This window comes from Oncorhynchus keta, chromosome 33 (assembly GCF_023373465.1).
Source record: "Oncorhynchus keta strain PuntledgeMale-10-30-2019 chromosome 33, Oket_V2, whole genome shotgun sequence".
NCBI classification, from domain to species: Eukaryota; Metazoa; Chordata; class Actinopteri; order Salmoniformes; family Salmonidae; genus Oncorhynchus; species Oncorhynchus keta.
In genome coordinates, this window is record NC_068453.1 from 20436386 (window position 1) to 20449277 (window position 12892).

The 12892-nt window shown below is 40.1% G+C and overlaps 1 protein-coding gene across 1 annotated transcript in view; it reads right to left on the reverse strand.

Annotated features, from left to right (window-relative positions):
• Positions 1 to 12892, reverse strand: part of LOC118379888 (liprin-alpha-2-like) — a 392202-nt gene that overhangs the window by 17616 nt on the left and 361694 nt on the right. The window contains exons 17-20 of the mRNA XM_052492410.1: positions 9185 to 9214; positions 7945 to 8072; positions 7379 to 7563; positions 3412 to 3496 (exon numbers count right to left, since the gene is read on the reverse strand). Coding sequence (XP_052348370.1) covers positions 3412 to 3496; positions 7379 to 7563; positions 7945 to 8072; positions 9185 to 9214 — 428 coding nt within the window. The remainder of the gene's footprint in view (positions 1 to 3411; positions 3497 to 7378; positions 7564 to 7944; positions 8073 to 9184; positions 9215 to 12892) is intronic.

The following is a 12892-nucleotide window of genomic DNA, read 5'->3' on the forward strand; positions in this document are numbered from 1 at the left end:
TCTGCTGACTGAGATACTAACCACAGAGAGACTGGGCTTTTTTTTGCTGACTGAGATACTAACCACAGAGAGACTGGGCTTTTTCTGCTGACTGAGATACTAACCACAGAGAGACTGGGCTTTTTCTGCTGACTGAGATACTAACCACAGAGAGACTGGGCTTTTTCTGCTGACTGAGATACTAACCACAGAGAGACTGGGCTTTATCTGCTGACTGAGATACTAACCACAGAGAGACTGGGCTTTTTCTGCTGACTGAGATACTAACCACAGAGAGACTGGGCTTTTTCTGCTGACTGAGATACTAACCACAGAGAGACTGGGCTTTTTCTGCTGACTGAGATACTAACTACAGAGAGACTGGGCTTTTTCTGCTGACTGAGATACTAACCACAGAGAGACTGGGCTTTTTCTGCTGACTGAGATACTAACCACAGAGAGACTAGGCTTTTTCTGCTGACTGAGATACTAACCACAGAGAGACTGGACTTTTTATTCTGCTGCCTGCAATATCCTTTTGAGAGTCTTGCTGAATGTATTCTATCTGGCCATCTTTAGATCGTGTTTGGTGTCTTTATTCACATTCTTTGATGGAAAACTGCATTTTTGTGTGGCGGTGGAAGTGTTCAATAGGTAAACTAAGATGGACCGAGTGAAATGGACAAATGTGTTATTTATGCTGAGCACCCCTTTGAAAGCAGTGCTAAGCACTCCTGACGCCATACTCAGCTCAGAGTAAATTGCACCTTATCTAGGGAGAGCAGAGGAGAGGAGGTTCTCTTTACTCAGTCATGTACCAGGCAATTTGTAATATGCTGATTCCTGCGACACCAACTCTGTTAGGCAGAGAGACAGAGAACTGATGAACGGTCTATATAAATGTGTGTTTGGGGTATGCGTGTGTGTGTCTCATCTTTATTGCTGTGTGCACACTGTTAACTAATGGAGTTGGGGAGCAGATGGGTGGGAGGGCTATGGTGTAGAAAAGAACCAGAGAGGCAACGCTAGAGAAATACCCAACTGTGGAAAGCTACTTCCTGGAGACAGTTGATAGTGTCTGACTGGTCTAAGAGTCTGAATATAGAGAGGGCCTGTTGAGCTGATAAATACATAACTGACACAACATGCTACACACATAAAAACAGACTTCTGAAGTTACAATTCTATTCAGTGAGAGTTCTAAGGCAGGGAACTACTTCTTGAGTGCAGCTAAAATGTCTTCCATCTGGAGACATAGTGGCCAACATGAGGCATATGGAGAAAAGGCATGTGACACATTATGTATGTGACTTGGTCAGAGTTGAAGGCCTCAGTGCAGAGAAAGGACACTTGAATACACCATACAAAGACTGAATGGACTGACAGACAACATAGGAAATGTGTCCATTGATATTAATCAATAATCAATTGTTTCCATTCAATGTCGTATCAATACAAGAGGCATATAGATAGATATGTTCATGTGAGGTTGTTATGGATGAGATATACATCCACTGAACATAGCTGGGAAAGGAAGGAAACAGTTATGACAAAGAAAATAAAACAACAAGATATGACGCCCCATAACCCGGTATCAGAACCGGTTATATCTCACAGTCACAGATATAGAAACACGCACAAGGAAGGAGGAAGGTATTGGACATTCCAAGTATAAAAATCAACCCCATTAATGGGTGACGGCACACATTCTTTGTCCAGCCATGGATGCAGCCGACACTGCACTGTGAGGGAGAAACATTTTATACGGTAAATGAAAAGATAGAAAGATTGAAAGGAAGAAAGACAGCTAGAAAGCAAGGGGTCATTAACAGCCATAGAGGGACAGAGTGACATCAGCTTTGGCACCGGCCATTGGGAGGGGGACAGATGGATGGACAGAGAGGTGGACAGACGGCACAGCGCTGACAATGGAGATGTCCAGGTGTCACACTGTCACAACTTACCCGCTTCTTTAGTCACATGATGAGAGGGAGGGAGGAAGAGTACAAGGAGAGAGAGAGAGGAAGAGAAAGTGACGGGAGACAAAAAGTGCACAAATGTTAATGAGTTAACACCCCCCTAACACCTTGCCCCCAAACACACACGGATGCACAAACACACACACACACACACACTGCCCATACATGCACGGACACATATTCAAACACACACACACACACACATGGATGCAGCCCCCCCCACACACACACATGGCAAATAGAAACAGTCTCTCAAGTAGACGGGTGACAAGAGCTTTTCCAAAGACTGACATTAGAACAGTAGAATGACAAGTCAAAGAGTATTATTGGTTAGCAAAAGAAAAGCCACTTTCTTCTTCTCTTTGGTCGATGCAGCTTTTTACAGCATCGCGTGCAGGCAGACGAAAGATAATGCACTTGGGGCAAGACACCTGCAATGCATTGGCTCACATTCTTCACAGGAACAAACCAGCCAAATGCCAAACATTACCCAACACATCACACATACACAACACATCAGCAATGAACCATCACGATATTGACCAGGCTGAAAATGTCAATGTAAATTCAGCAGGCAGTTCAGTAGCATGCACTGGAGGAGAGCATCAAGATGCAAGGCGGTCCACTTCCTGGAAAACTGGAGAGTCGACACCAAAATAGAACACAGTCGTCATCATCATAATACCTTCTATTGATCATCTGTAAGGGTGGGAAAGTTATTTGTCATGACAACTCAAAGCTCGCCGACAGAGAACACATTTGTCATTTGGCACTGATATGGTAGACACATACATCCCCAGTTGAAAGGAGATGAAACTTGCACATGAGGGAACCCCTCTGTTTTGTCGTTCATGTGTGGGTTTAAAGGAGGACTATATCTGGAAAACCAAACCAAAAGAATGAACTAAGAATCGTAGGCCTACAATGTGTGACATGAATAGACTTCCAACCCAATCAATAGTCTGACTGTGTGTTTGGTTAGGGGGGGATCCCTCTATTGTACGTCTATTCAGGTTCCTGGTCTGTATTGATCCTCTACTGGAGAGTGGGAGTATTGGAGATGTATCTTCTATCCAGCCACATGTGGAACTGCCTCCTCTACAGGGAAAGGACTAATGAAACCAGGGATTCCTCACCAGCTACTGTGTACGGGGTCAAAGGTTGGAAACGGGATAATGATCTCTATTCAGATGTACTATAGACAGACACTGCACACAAAGGTGTGTGTATCATAACACTTTAGTAGTGTCATGTACAGTAGATTAACACAGGGGGTGTTAGTACTGGTGTGGTACATTGCCCAGTGTTTCCAGTGACACAGGTATGATTTATCTCCCACTGGCTGTGATGTGAGCCAATTGAGTATTATTGAGCGCAAGGTTGTTGTTTGTTTGGGGTTAAATGCTGCGGTGGCAGGTTTGAGGGGCAGGAGGGGGGTGTTGTGAAAGCTTACTTCTTTTTCAGCCGGCGGTCTTTCTCAGCCTGAGTCCCCAGCTTCCCCACAGCCATGTCCTGACCCAGGTCTGGATCAGACACTCCTGTGAGAGAGAGGGAGAATGGGACGTTACTGCACTGCCTGCATGGCTCATAGAAATCATCCCGCGTAGATAGCATCCAGACAGTACTAGCAAGGAGCCACACTTATCTCTTCTGAATCTGTACTCAACAGAGAGTTTACGCTTTTTCAAAGTCACTTAACTTCTTTGGGCTGGGGGCAGTAGTGAGTAGCTTGGATGAATAAGGTGCCCAGAGTAAACTGTCTGCTACTCAGGCCCAGTTGCTAATATATGCATAATATTAGTAGATTTGGATAGAAAACACTCTGAAGTTTCTAAAACTGTTTGAATGATGGCTGTGAGTATAACAACAAAACCTGAGAAAAAATCCAACCAGGAAGTGGGAAATCTGAGGTTTGTAGTTTTTCAACTCATTCCCTATCGAATGCACAGTGTCTATGGGGTCAAATTGCACTTCCTAAGGCTTCCACTAGATGTCTACAGTCTTTAGAACCTTGTTTGATGCTTCTACTGTGAAGTGGGGGTGAATGAGAGGGGAATGAGTCAGAGGTCTGGCAGAGAGCCACGAGCTCGCTACTCAAACTATTTGCTCTGACTCTACCTTGCACTGAGCCTACACACACTCACTAGACTATATATACACATAACATACTGTATACACATTCACTAGACTATATATAAACACACCATATACACACTCTCTAGACTATATATACACAACATACTGTATACACACTCACTAGACTATATACAAACATACTCATTAGACGATATATACACACAACATATTGTATACACACTCACTAGACTATATATACACAACATACTATATACACACTCACTAGACTATATATACACACCATATACACACTCACTAGACTATATATACACACAACTTACTGTATACACACTCACTAGACTATATATACACAACATACTGTATACACACTCACTAGACTATATATACACACCATATACACACTCACTAGACTATATATACACACAACTTACTGTATACACACTCACTAGACTATATATACACAACATACTGTATACACACTCACTAGACTATATATACACACCATATACACACTCACTAGACTATATATATACACACACACACAATTTTCTGCTGCTACTCTGTTCTTTATTTTACTCATATTATCTATCCTGATGCCTAGTCACTTTACCCTGCCTTCATGTACATATCTACCTCGAATACCTTATTATTATCTATCCTGATGCCTAGTCACTTTACCCTGCCTTCATGTACATATCTACCTCAAATACCTTACTAGTATCTATCCTGATGCCTAGTCACTTTACCCTGCCTTCATGTACATATCTACCTCAAATACTGTATTTATTATTTTCTATCCTAATGCCCAGTCAATTTACCCTGCATTCATGTACATATCTACCTCAAAGACCTCGTACCGCTGCACATTGATCTGGTACCGGTACTCCCTGTATATAGCTTCATAATTGATCTGGTACTGGTACTCCCTGTATATAGCTTCATAATTGATCTGGTACTGGTACTCCCTGTATATAGCTTCATAATTGATCTGGTACTGGTACTCCCTGTATATAAACTCAGCAAAAAAAGAAACGTCCTCTCAATGTCAACTGCATTTATTTAAAGAAAACTTAACATGTGTAAATATTTGTAAGTTCCACAGACATATGACTAACAGAAATTGAATAAAATCAAAAGTAAAAAGTGTGTGGCCACCAGCTGCATTAAGTACTGCAGTACTGCATCTCCTTCTCATGGACTGCACCAGATTTGCCAGTTCTTGATGTGAGATGTTACCCCACTCTTCCACCAAAGCACCTGCAAGTTCCAAGACATTTCTGGGGGTGATGGCTCTAGCCCTCACCCTCCGATCCAACAGGTCCCAAACGTGCTCAATGGGATTGAGATCCAGGCACTTCGCTGGCCATGGCAGAACACTGACATTCCTGTCTTGCAGGAAATCACGCACAGAACGAGCAGTATGGCTGGTGGCAGGATGTGGGTGGGTTTATGCGTCGTTTATGCAACGTTATTGCGGGTGATGTCTGGTGAGGACCTGCCCTACAACAGGCCTACATGCCCTCAGTCCAGCATCTCTCTGCCTATTGCGGACAGTCTGAGCACTGATGGAGGGTTTGCACGTTCCTGGTGTAACTCGGGTAGTTGTTGTTGCCATCCTGTACCTGTCCCGCAGGTGTGATGGTCGGATGTACCGATCCTGTGCAGGTGTTGTTTTACATGGTCTGCCACTGTGAGGACAATCAGCTGTCCGTACTGTCTCCCTGTAGCGCTGTCTTGGGCGTCTCACAGTACAGACATTGCAATTTATTGCCCTGCATTCCTCATGCCTCCTTGCAGCATGCCTAAGGCACATTCACGCAGATGAGCAGGGACCCTGGGCATCTTTCTTTTGGTGTTTTTCCAGAGTCAGTAGAAAGGCCTCTTTAGTGTCCTAATTTTTCATAACTGTGACCTTAATTGCCTAACGTCTGTAAGCGGTTAGTGTCTTAACAACCTTTCCAAAGATGCATGTTCATGAATTGTCTATGGTTCATTGAACAAGAATGGGAAACAGTGTTGAAACCCTTTACAATGAAGATATGTGAAGTTATTTGGATTTTTATGAATTATCTTTGAAAGACAGGGTCCTGAAAAAGGGATTTTTCTTTTTTTGCTGAGTTTAGATCCATTACTGATCTGGTACTGGTACTCCCTGTATATAGCTCCATTATTGACCTTGTCATGACGTTGCCCTCTTTGGGTAGAGCGAGCACCATCCCCCTCTCTCTGTCTCCTACAACAAGGCTGCTGTGGTCAGAGAGGTTGTAAATTCCTGGAGGAGATTATCTCCTCATGGCCACAGTATAGAGAGAGAGTGAGTTTTCATTGAGAGAACAAAGGAATTTCTTCCACCTCACAGAACTTGAGGTCTGAACAACATTTATGTTCTGAAGAAGGTATAAAAGATTGGTGAAGAATCCAGCTACGAACTGGTCCGTTTGGTACAATTTTGTGAAACTCATGGGAGACAATACGGCCACATTACCATAGCGCTGTTTATACAATAGCCTCAGATATGAGGCTTACATTTAATTGTTGTATAAGATGAATGAGTGAGGATGATACGGTTTGTGAAATTGTGTAATGTGATTTTGGACTGTTTAATGAAGGAAACTCCAATTCCCTTTGGCGTTTAACTAAATCAGAGGACCGTCCATGAGCACAGTTATGGTCTGGCATCCTGGGACAGGCCCTTTTCTGCTCTTATCTCTCTGTCTAATAAGCCGCCATACCGGTTTAGCCCACTAGGGCACATTCTCCTATCATTTCCTTGTAACCATATCTACTGTTTGTTAAGCATTTCTGTGAATTACTTAGTTAGTAAATAAATGATTTTAAGACAATTGATGTATGGATGACTCATAGTGAAGTCTGGGTTCGTGCAGATAAGCAACAATTTACGATGTTTGGAATGAGACGAACATGAGGTAAATAATAATTCATTCATTCAAAGACTCATTGATCAGATATTAAAATATCTGAAAGTTATATTAGGAAAATTATAACTTTGTAATCTGAATATTTTCGTTGGTGCCCCTACATCCTGGTTAATTACAGTTACGTGATTAATCAGTTTAATCGCGTAATAATAATTGCATAATAATAAATACGTCTTCAGTTTTAATGATGCCAAAGACACGACAATCTGCTACTGGTACTCTCTCTATATACAGTGGGGAGAACAAGTATTTGATACACTGCCGATTTTGCAGGTTTTCCTACTTACAAAGCATGTAGAGGTCTGTAATTTTTATCAGTACATAGAGTACATAGAACAGACAAGAGCAACTCATATCAGAGAGGTGCTGAGTGTAGACCAGTACCTTGGCTCTGCCCGATGGCCTCCCTGTGGGCATGCAGCTGTGCCAGTCTGGTCTTCTCCTTCTTGCCAAACAGGCGTCCGATGGAGGACTTGATGCCTTTCTTCTTGGGCTGCTTGTTGATGGAGTCCTGACTGCTGGCTACGCTGCTCAGACCACTGGCCTCTGCCTCCAGGCTGGCAGCAATGCTGCAAACACACACATGCACACATATGCATACACACGCATGCACACACACACACACACACACACACACACACACACACACACACACACACACACACACACACACACACACACACACACACACACACACACACAACAAACAAACAAACAAACAAACAAACAAACAAACAAACAAAAAAACAAACACACACACAAAATCAAGGAATAAGATACAACTTGGGTAAGAGATCATTTGTCTCATAAACTACCGTCAGGATGAAGAAGGTGGAGTATGTGTGTGTGTGTGTGTGTGTGTGTGTGTGTGTGTGTGTGTGTGTGTGTGTGTGTGTGTGTGTGTGTGTGTGTGTGTGTGTGTGTGTGTGCGCGCTATAAGTGAAACATACCCTCGGGCCTCGTTGTGTGAGGAGGCTGGCAGTGTGCGGGTCATGCGTACGGTCCGGGGCGTGGGAGGAGGGGACGTCTCACACTTGATGGTAGCCTTGTCCTGGCCGTCATCGTCGGTGGCCGCAATCTGACCGTGGAGACGGTGAAGAGACCTGTTAGTAGCTCTAATAAAACTAGTATAGTAACACCTCACACATCAATCTCTACAACACTGTTATTACACTATAGTCACACAATCTCTACAACACTGTTATTACACTATAGTAACCCCTCACACATCAATATCTACAACACTGTTATTACACTATAGTAACACCTCACACAATCTCTACAACACTGTTATTACACTATAGTAACACCTCACACCATCTCTACAACACTGGTATTACACTATAGTAACTCCTCACACATCAATCTCTACAACACTGTTATTACACTATAGTAACACCTCACACATCAATCTCTACAACACTGTTATTACACTATATTAAAACCTCACACATCAATCTCTACAACACTGTTATTACACTATAGTAACACCTCACACATCAATCTCTACAACACTGTTATTACACTATATTAAAACCTCACACATCAATCTCTACAACACTGTTATTACACTATATTAAAACCTCACACATCAATCTCTACAACACTGTTATTACACTATAGTAACACCTCACACATCAATCTCTACAACACTGTTATTACACTATATTAAAACCTCACATCAATCTCTACAACACTGTTATTACACTATATTAAAACCTCACATCAATCTCTACAACACTGTTATTACACTATATTAAAACCTCACACATCAATCTCTACAACACTGTTATTACACTATATTAAAACCTCACATCAATCTCTACAACACTGTTATTACACTATAGTAACACCTCACACATCAATCTCTACAACACTGTTATTACACTATAGTAACACCTCACACATCAATCTCTACAACACTGGTATTACACTATAGTAACACCTCACACAATCTCTACAACACTGGTATTACACTATAGTCAGACCTAACACAATCTCTACAACACTGTTACTACACTATAGTAACACCACACACATCAATATCTACAACACTGTTTGCTTATAGTTCTTCAGAGTCCAATAATGGCAAGGATACACCAGACCATGACAGTCATCTATAGGAAGACAGAGGTACTATGAATTGGAAATGTCTGATGTAATAAAATGAACATATCATTAGTACTGTACCTTTCTCCTGTGTTTCCTCAGATCACTGGGCTGCAGGGTGGAGGACAGGAAAGAAAAGGAAAACAGCAGTTTACAGTAAATCAGTAAGATTAAACTCAATGTCCTCCATACAGACACACCTCATTTATAGTTATGTTATAGACATGCCTAGCCGATATACCATCAGGTGGGCACATGACCTGTCAATTACACACACAATCAATTACAGTGATTTGTTGAAAAAATAACCTGCTTTGTCACTATTTATTTGAGGGGTCAATAAAATCAAAGGCTCATTCTTTAAAAGCCCCTGGGTATTGGCAACATTCACTCTCTGAGACCATTTGACTGGCTGGCTGGTGGGGATTTGAATATTTTTAGCCCAGTGGAGGATAGAAAAAAGAGACAGACTCCCTGTGATGGGGACATCTGGAGCGCTACAGCCCTGGGTCAGTGTGCTGTGTGTGTGAGACAGACAGACAGACAGACAGACAGACAGACAGACAGACAGACAGACAGACAGACAGACAGACAGACAGACAGACAGACAGACAGACAGACAGACACAGACAGAAAAAATCCTCTATCGACGGTACACACAGTCAGCTGATCAGTTCATCCTAATGCGTGTATTTCTAGATTGCCATTCAATAATGTCATCTGGGGATTCATCAAGGCAGACCTTTTTTCCTTAGTGGTATTGTCTCCATCAGAAGCTGGAGCAGCCAGAGCAACACACTAGTAAAAACAACCAATGTACCTAGGCACATGACAGGGAAGTGCTGCAACAGGCTGACCTAGACAGTACTTTTATTGACCTAACAGACAGTACTTTTATTGACCTGACAGACAGCACTTTTATTGACCTAACAGACAGTACTTTTATTGACCTAACAGACAGTACTTTTATTGACCTGACAGACAGTACTTTTATTGACCTAATAGAGACAGTACTTTTATTGGCCTAAAAGACAGTACTACTATTGATTTAACAGACAGCACTTTTATTGACCTAATGTAGACAGCACTTTTATTGACCTAATGTAGACAGTACTGTTATTGACCTAACAGACAGTACTTTTATTGACCTAATGTAGACAGTACTGTTATTGACCTAAAAGACAGTACTTTTATTAACCTAACAGACAATACTTTTATTGACCTAGCAGACAGTACTTTTATTGGCCTAATGTAGACTAATTTTATTGACCTAACAGACAGTACTTTTATTGACCTAGCAGACAGTACATTTATTGACCTAATGTAGACTACTTTTATTGACCTATCAGACAGTACATTTATTGACCTAACAGACAGTACTTTTATTGACATAATGTAGACAGTACTTTTATTGACCTAACAGACAGTACTTTTATTGACCTAATGTAGACAGCACTTTTATTGACCTAATGTAGACAGCACTTTTATTGACCTAATGTAGACAGCACTTTTATTGACCTAATGTAGACAGCACTTTTATTGACCTAATGTAGACAGCACTTTTATTGACCTAACATAGACAGTACTTTTATTGACCTAACAGACAGTACTTTTATTGACCTAACAGACAATACTTTTATTGACCTAACAGACAGTACTTTTATTGACCTAACAGACAATACTTTTATTGACCTAACAGACAGTACTTTTATTGACCTAACAGACAGTACTTTTATTGACCTAATGTAGACTACTTTTATTGACCTAACAGACAGTACTTTTATTGACCTAACAGACAGTACTTTTATTGACCTAACAGACAGCACTTTTATTGACCTTGTAGACTACTTTTATTGACCTAACAGACAGTACTTTTATTGACCTAACATACAGTACTTTTATTGACTTAACAGACAGCACTTTTATTGACCTTAATGTAGACTACTTTTATTGACCTAACAGACAGTACTTTTATTGACCTAATGTAGACAGCATTTTTATTGACCTAACAGACAGTACTTTTATTGACCTAACAGACAATACTTTTATTGAACAAACAGACAGTACTTTTATTGACCTAACAGACAGCACTTTTATTGACCTAATGTAGACAGCACTTTTATTGACCTAACATACAGTACTTTTATTGACCTAATGTAGACAGTACTGTTATTGACCTAACAGACAGTACTTTTATTGACCTAATGTAGACAGTACTTTTATTGACCTAACAGACAGTACTTTTATTGACCTAATGTAGACAGTACTTTTATTGACCTAACAGACAGTACTTTTATTGACCTAATGTAGACAGTACTGTTATTGACCTAAAAGACAGTACTTTTATTAACCTAACAGACATTGACCTACTTTTATTGACCTAACAGACAGTACTTTTATTGACCTAACAGACAGTACTTTTATTGACCTAACAGACAGTACTTTTATTGACCTAACAGACAGTACTTTTATTGACCTAACATAAGTAGACCTAACAGACTTTTATTGACCTAACAGACAGTACTTTTATTGACCTAACAGACAGTACTTTTATTGACCTAACAGACAGACTTTTATTGACCTAACATTTACTTTTATTGACCTAACAGACAGTACTTTTATTGACCTAATGTAGACAGTACTGTTATTGACCTAAAGACAGTACTTTTATTGACCTAACAGACAGTACTTTTATTGACCTAACAGACAGCACTTTTATTGACCTTAATGTAGACTACTTTTATTGACCTAACAGACAGTACTTTTATTGACCTAATGTAGACAGCACTTTTATTGACCTAACAGACAGTACTTTTATTGACCTAACAGACAGTACTTTTATTGACCAAACAGACAATACTTTTATTGACCTAATGTAGACTACTTTTATTGACCTAATGTAGACAGTACTTTTATTGACCTAACAGACAGTACTTTTATTGACCTAACAGACAGCACTTTTATTGACCTAACAGACAGTACTTTTATTGACCTAACAGACAGTACTTTTATTGACCTAACAGACAATACTTTTATTGACCTAACAGACAATACTTTTATTGACCTAATGTAGACTACTTTTATTGACCTAACAGACAGTACTTTTATTGACCTAACATACAGTACTTTTATTGACTTAACAGACAGCACTTTTATTGACCTTAATGTAGACTACTTTTATTGACCTAACAGACAGTACTTTTATTGACCTAACAGACAGTACTTTTATTGACCTAACAGACAGTACTTTTATTGACCTAATGTAGACAGTACTTTTATTGACCTAACAGACAGTACTTTTATTGACCTAATGTAGACAGTACTTTTATTGACCTAACAGACAGTACTTTTATTGACCTAACAGACAGCACTTTTATTGACAAACAGACAGACCTAATTGACCTAACAGACAGTACTTTTACTTTTTTATTGACCTAACAGACAGTACTTTTATTGACCTAATGTAGACAGTACTTTTATTGACCTAATGTAGACAGTACTTTATTGACCTAATGTAGACCTAATGTAGACAGTACTTTTATTGACCTAACAGACAGTACTTTTATTGACCTAACAGACAGCACTTTATTGACCTAATGTAGACAGTACTTTTATTGATTGACAGTACTTTTATTGACCTAACAGACAGTACTTTTATTGACCTAACAGACAGACAGTACTTTTATACTTTTATTGACCTAATGTAGACAGCACTTTTATTGACCTAACAGACAGTACTTTTATTGACCTAACAGACAGTACTTTCATTGACCTAACGTAGACAGTACT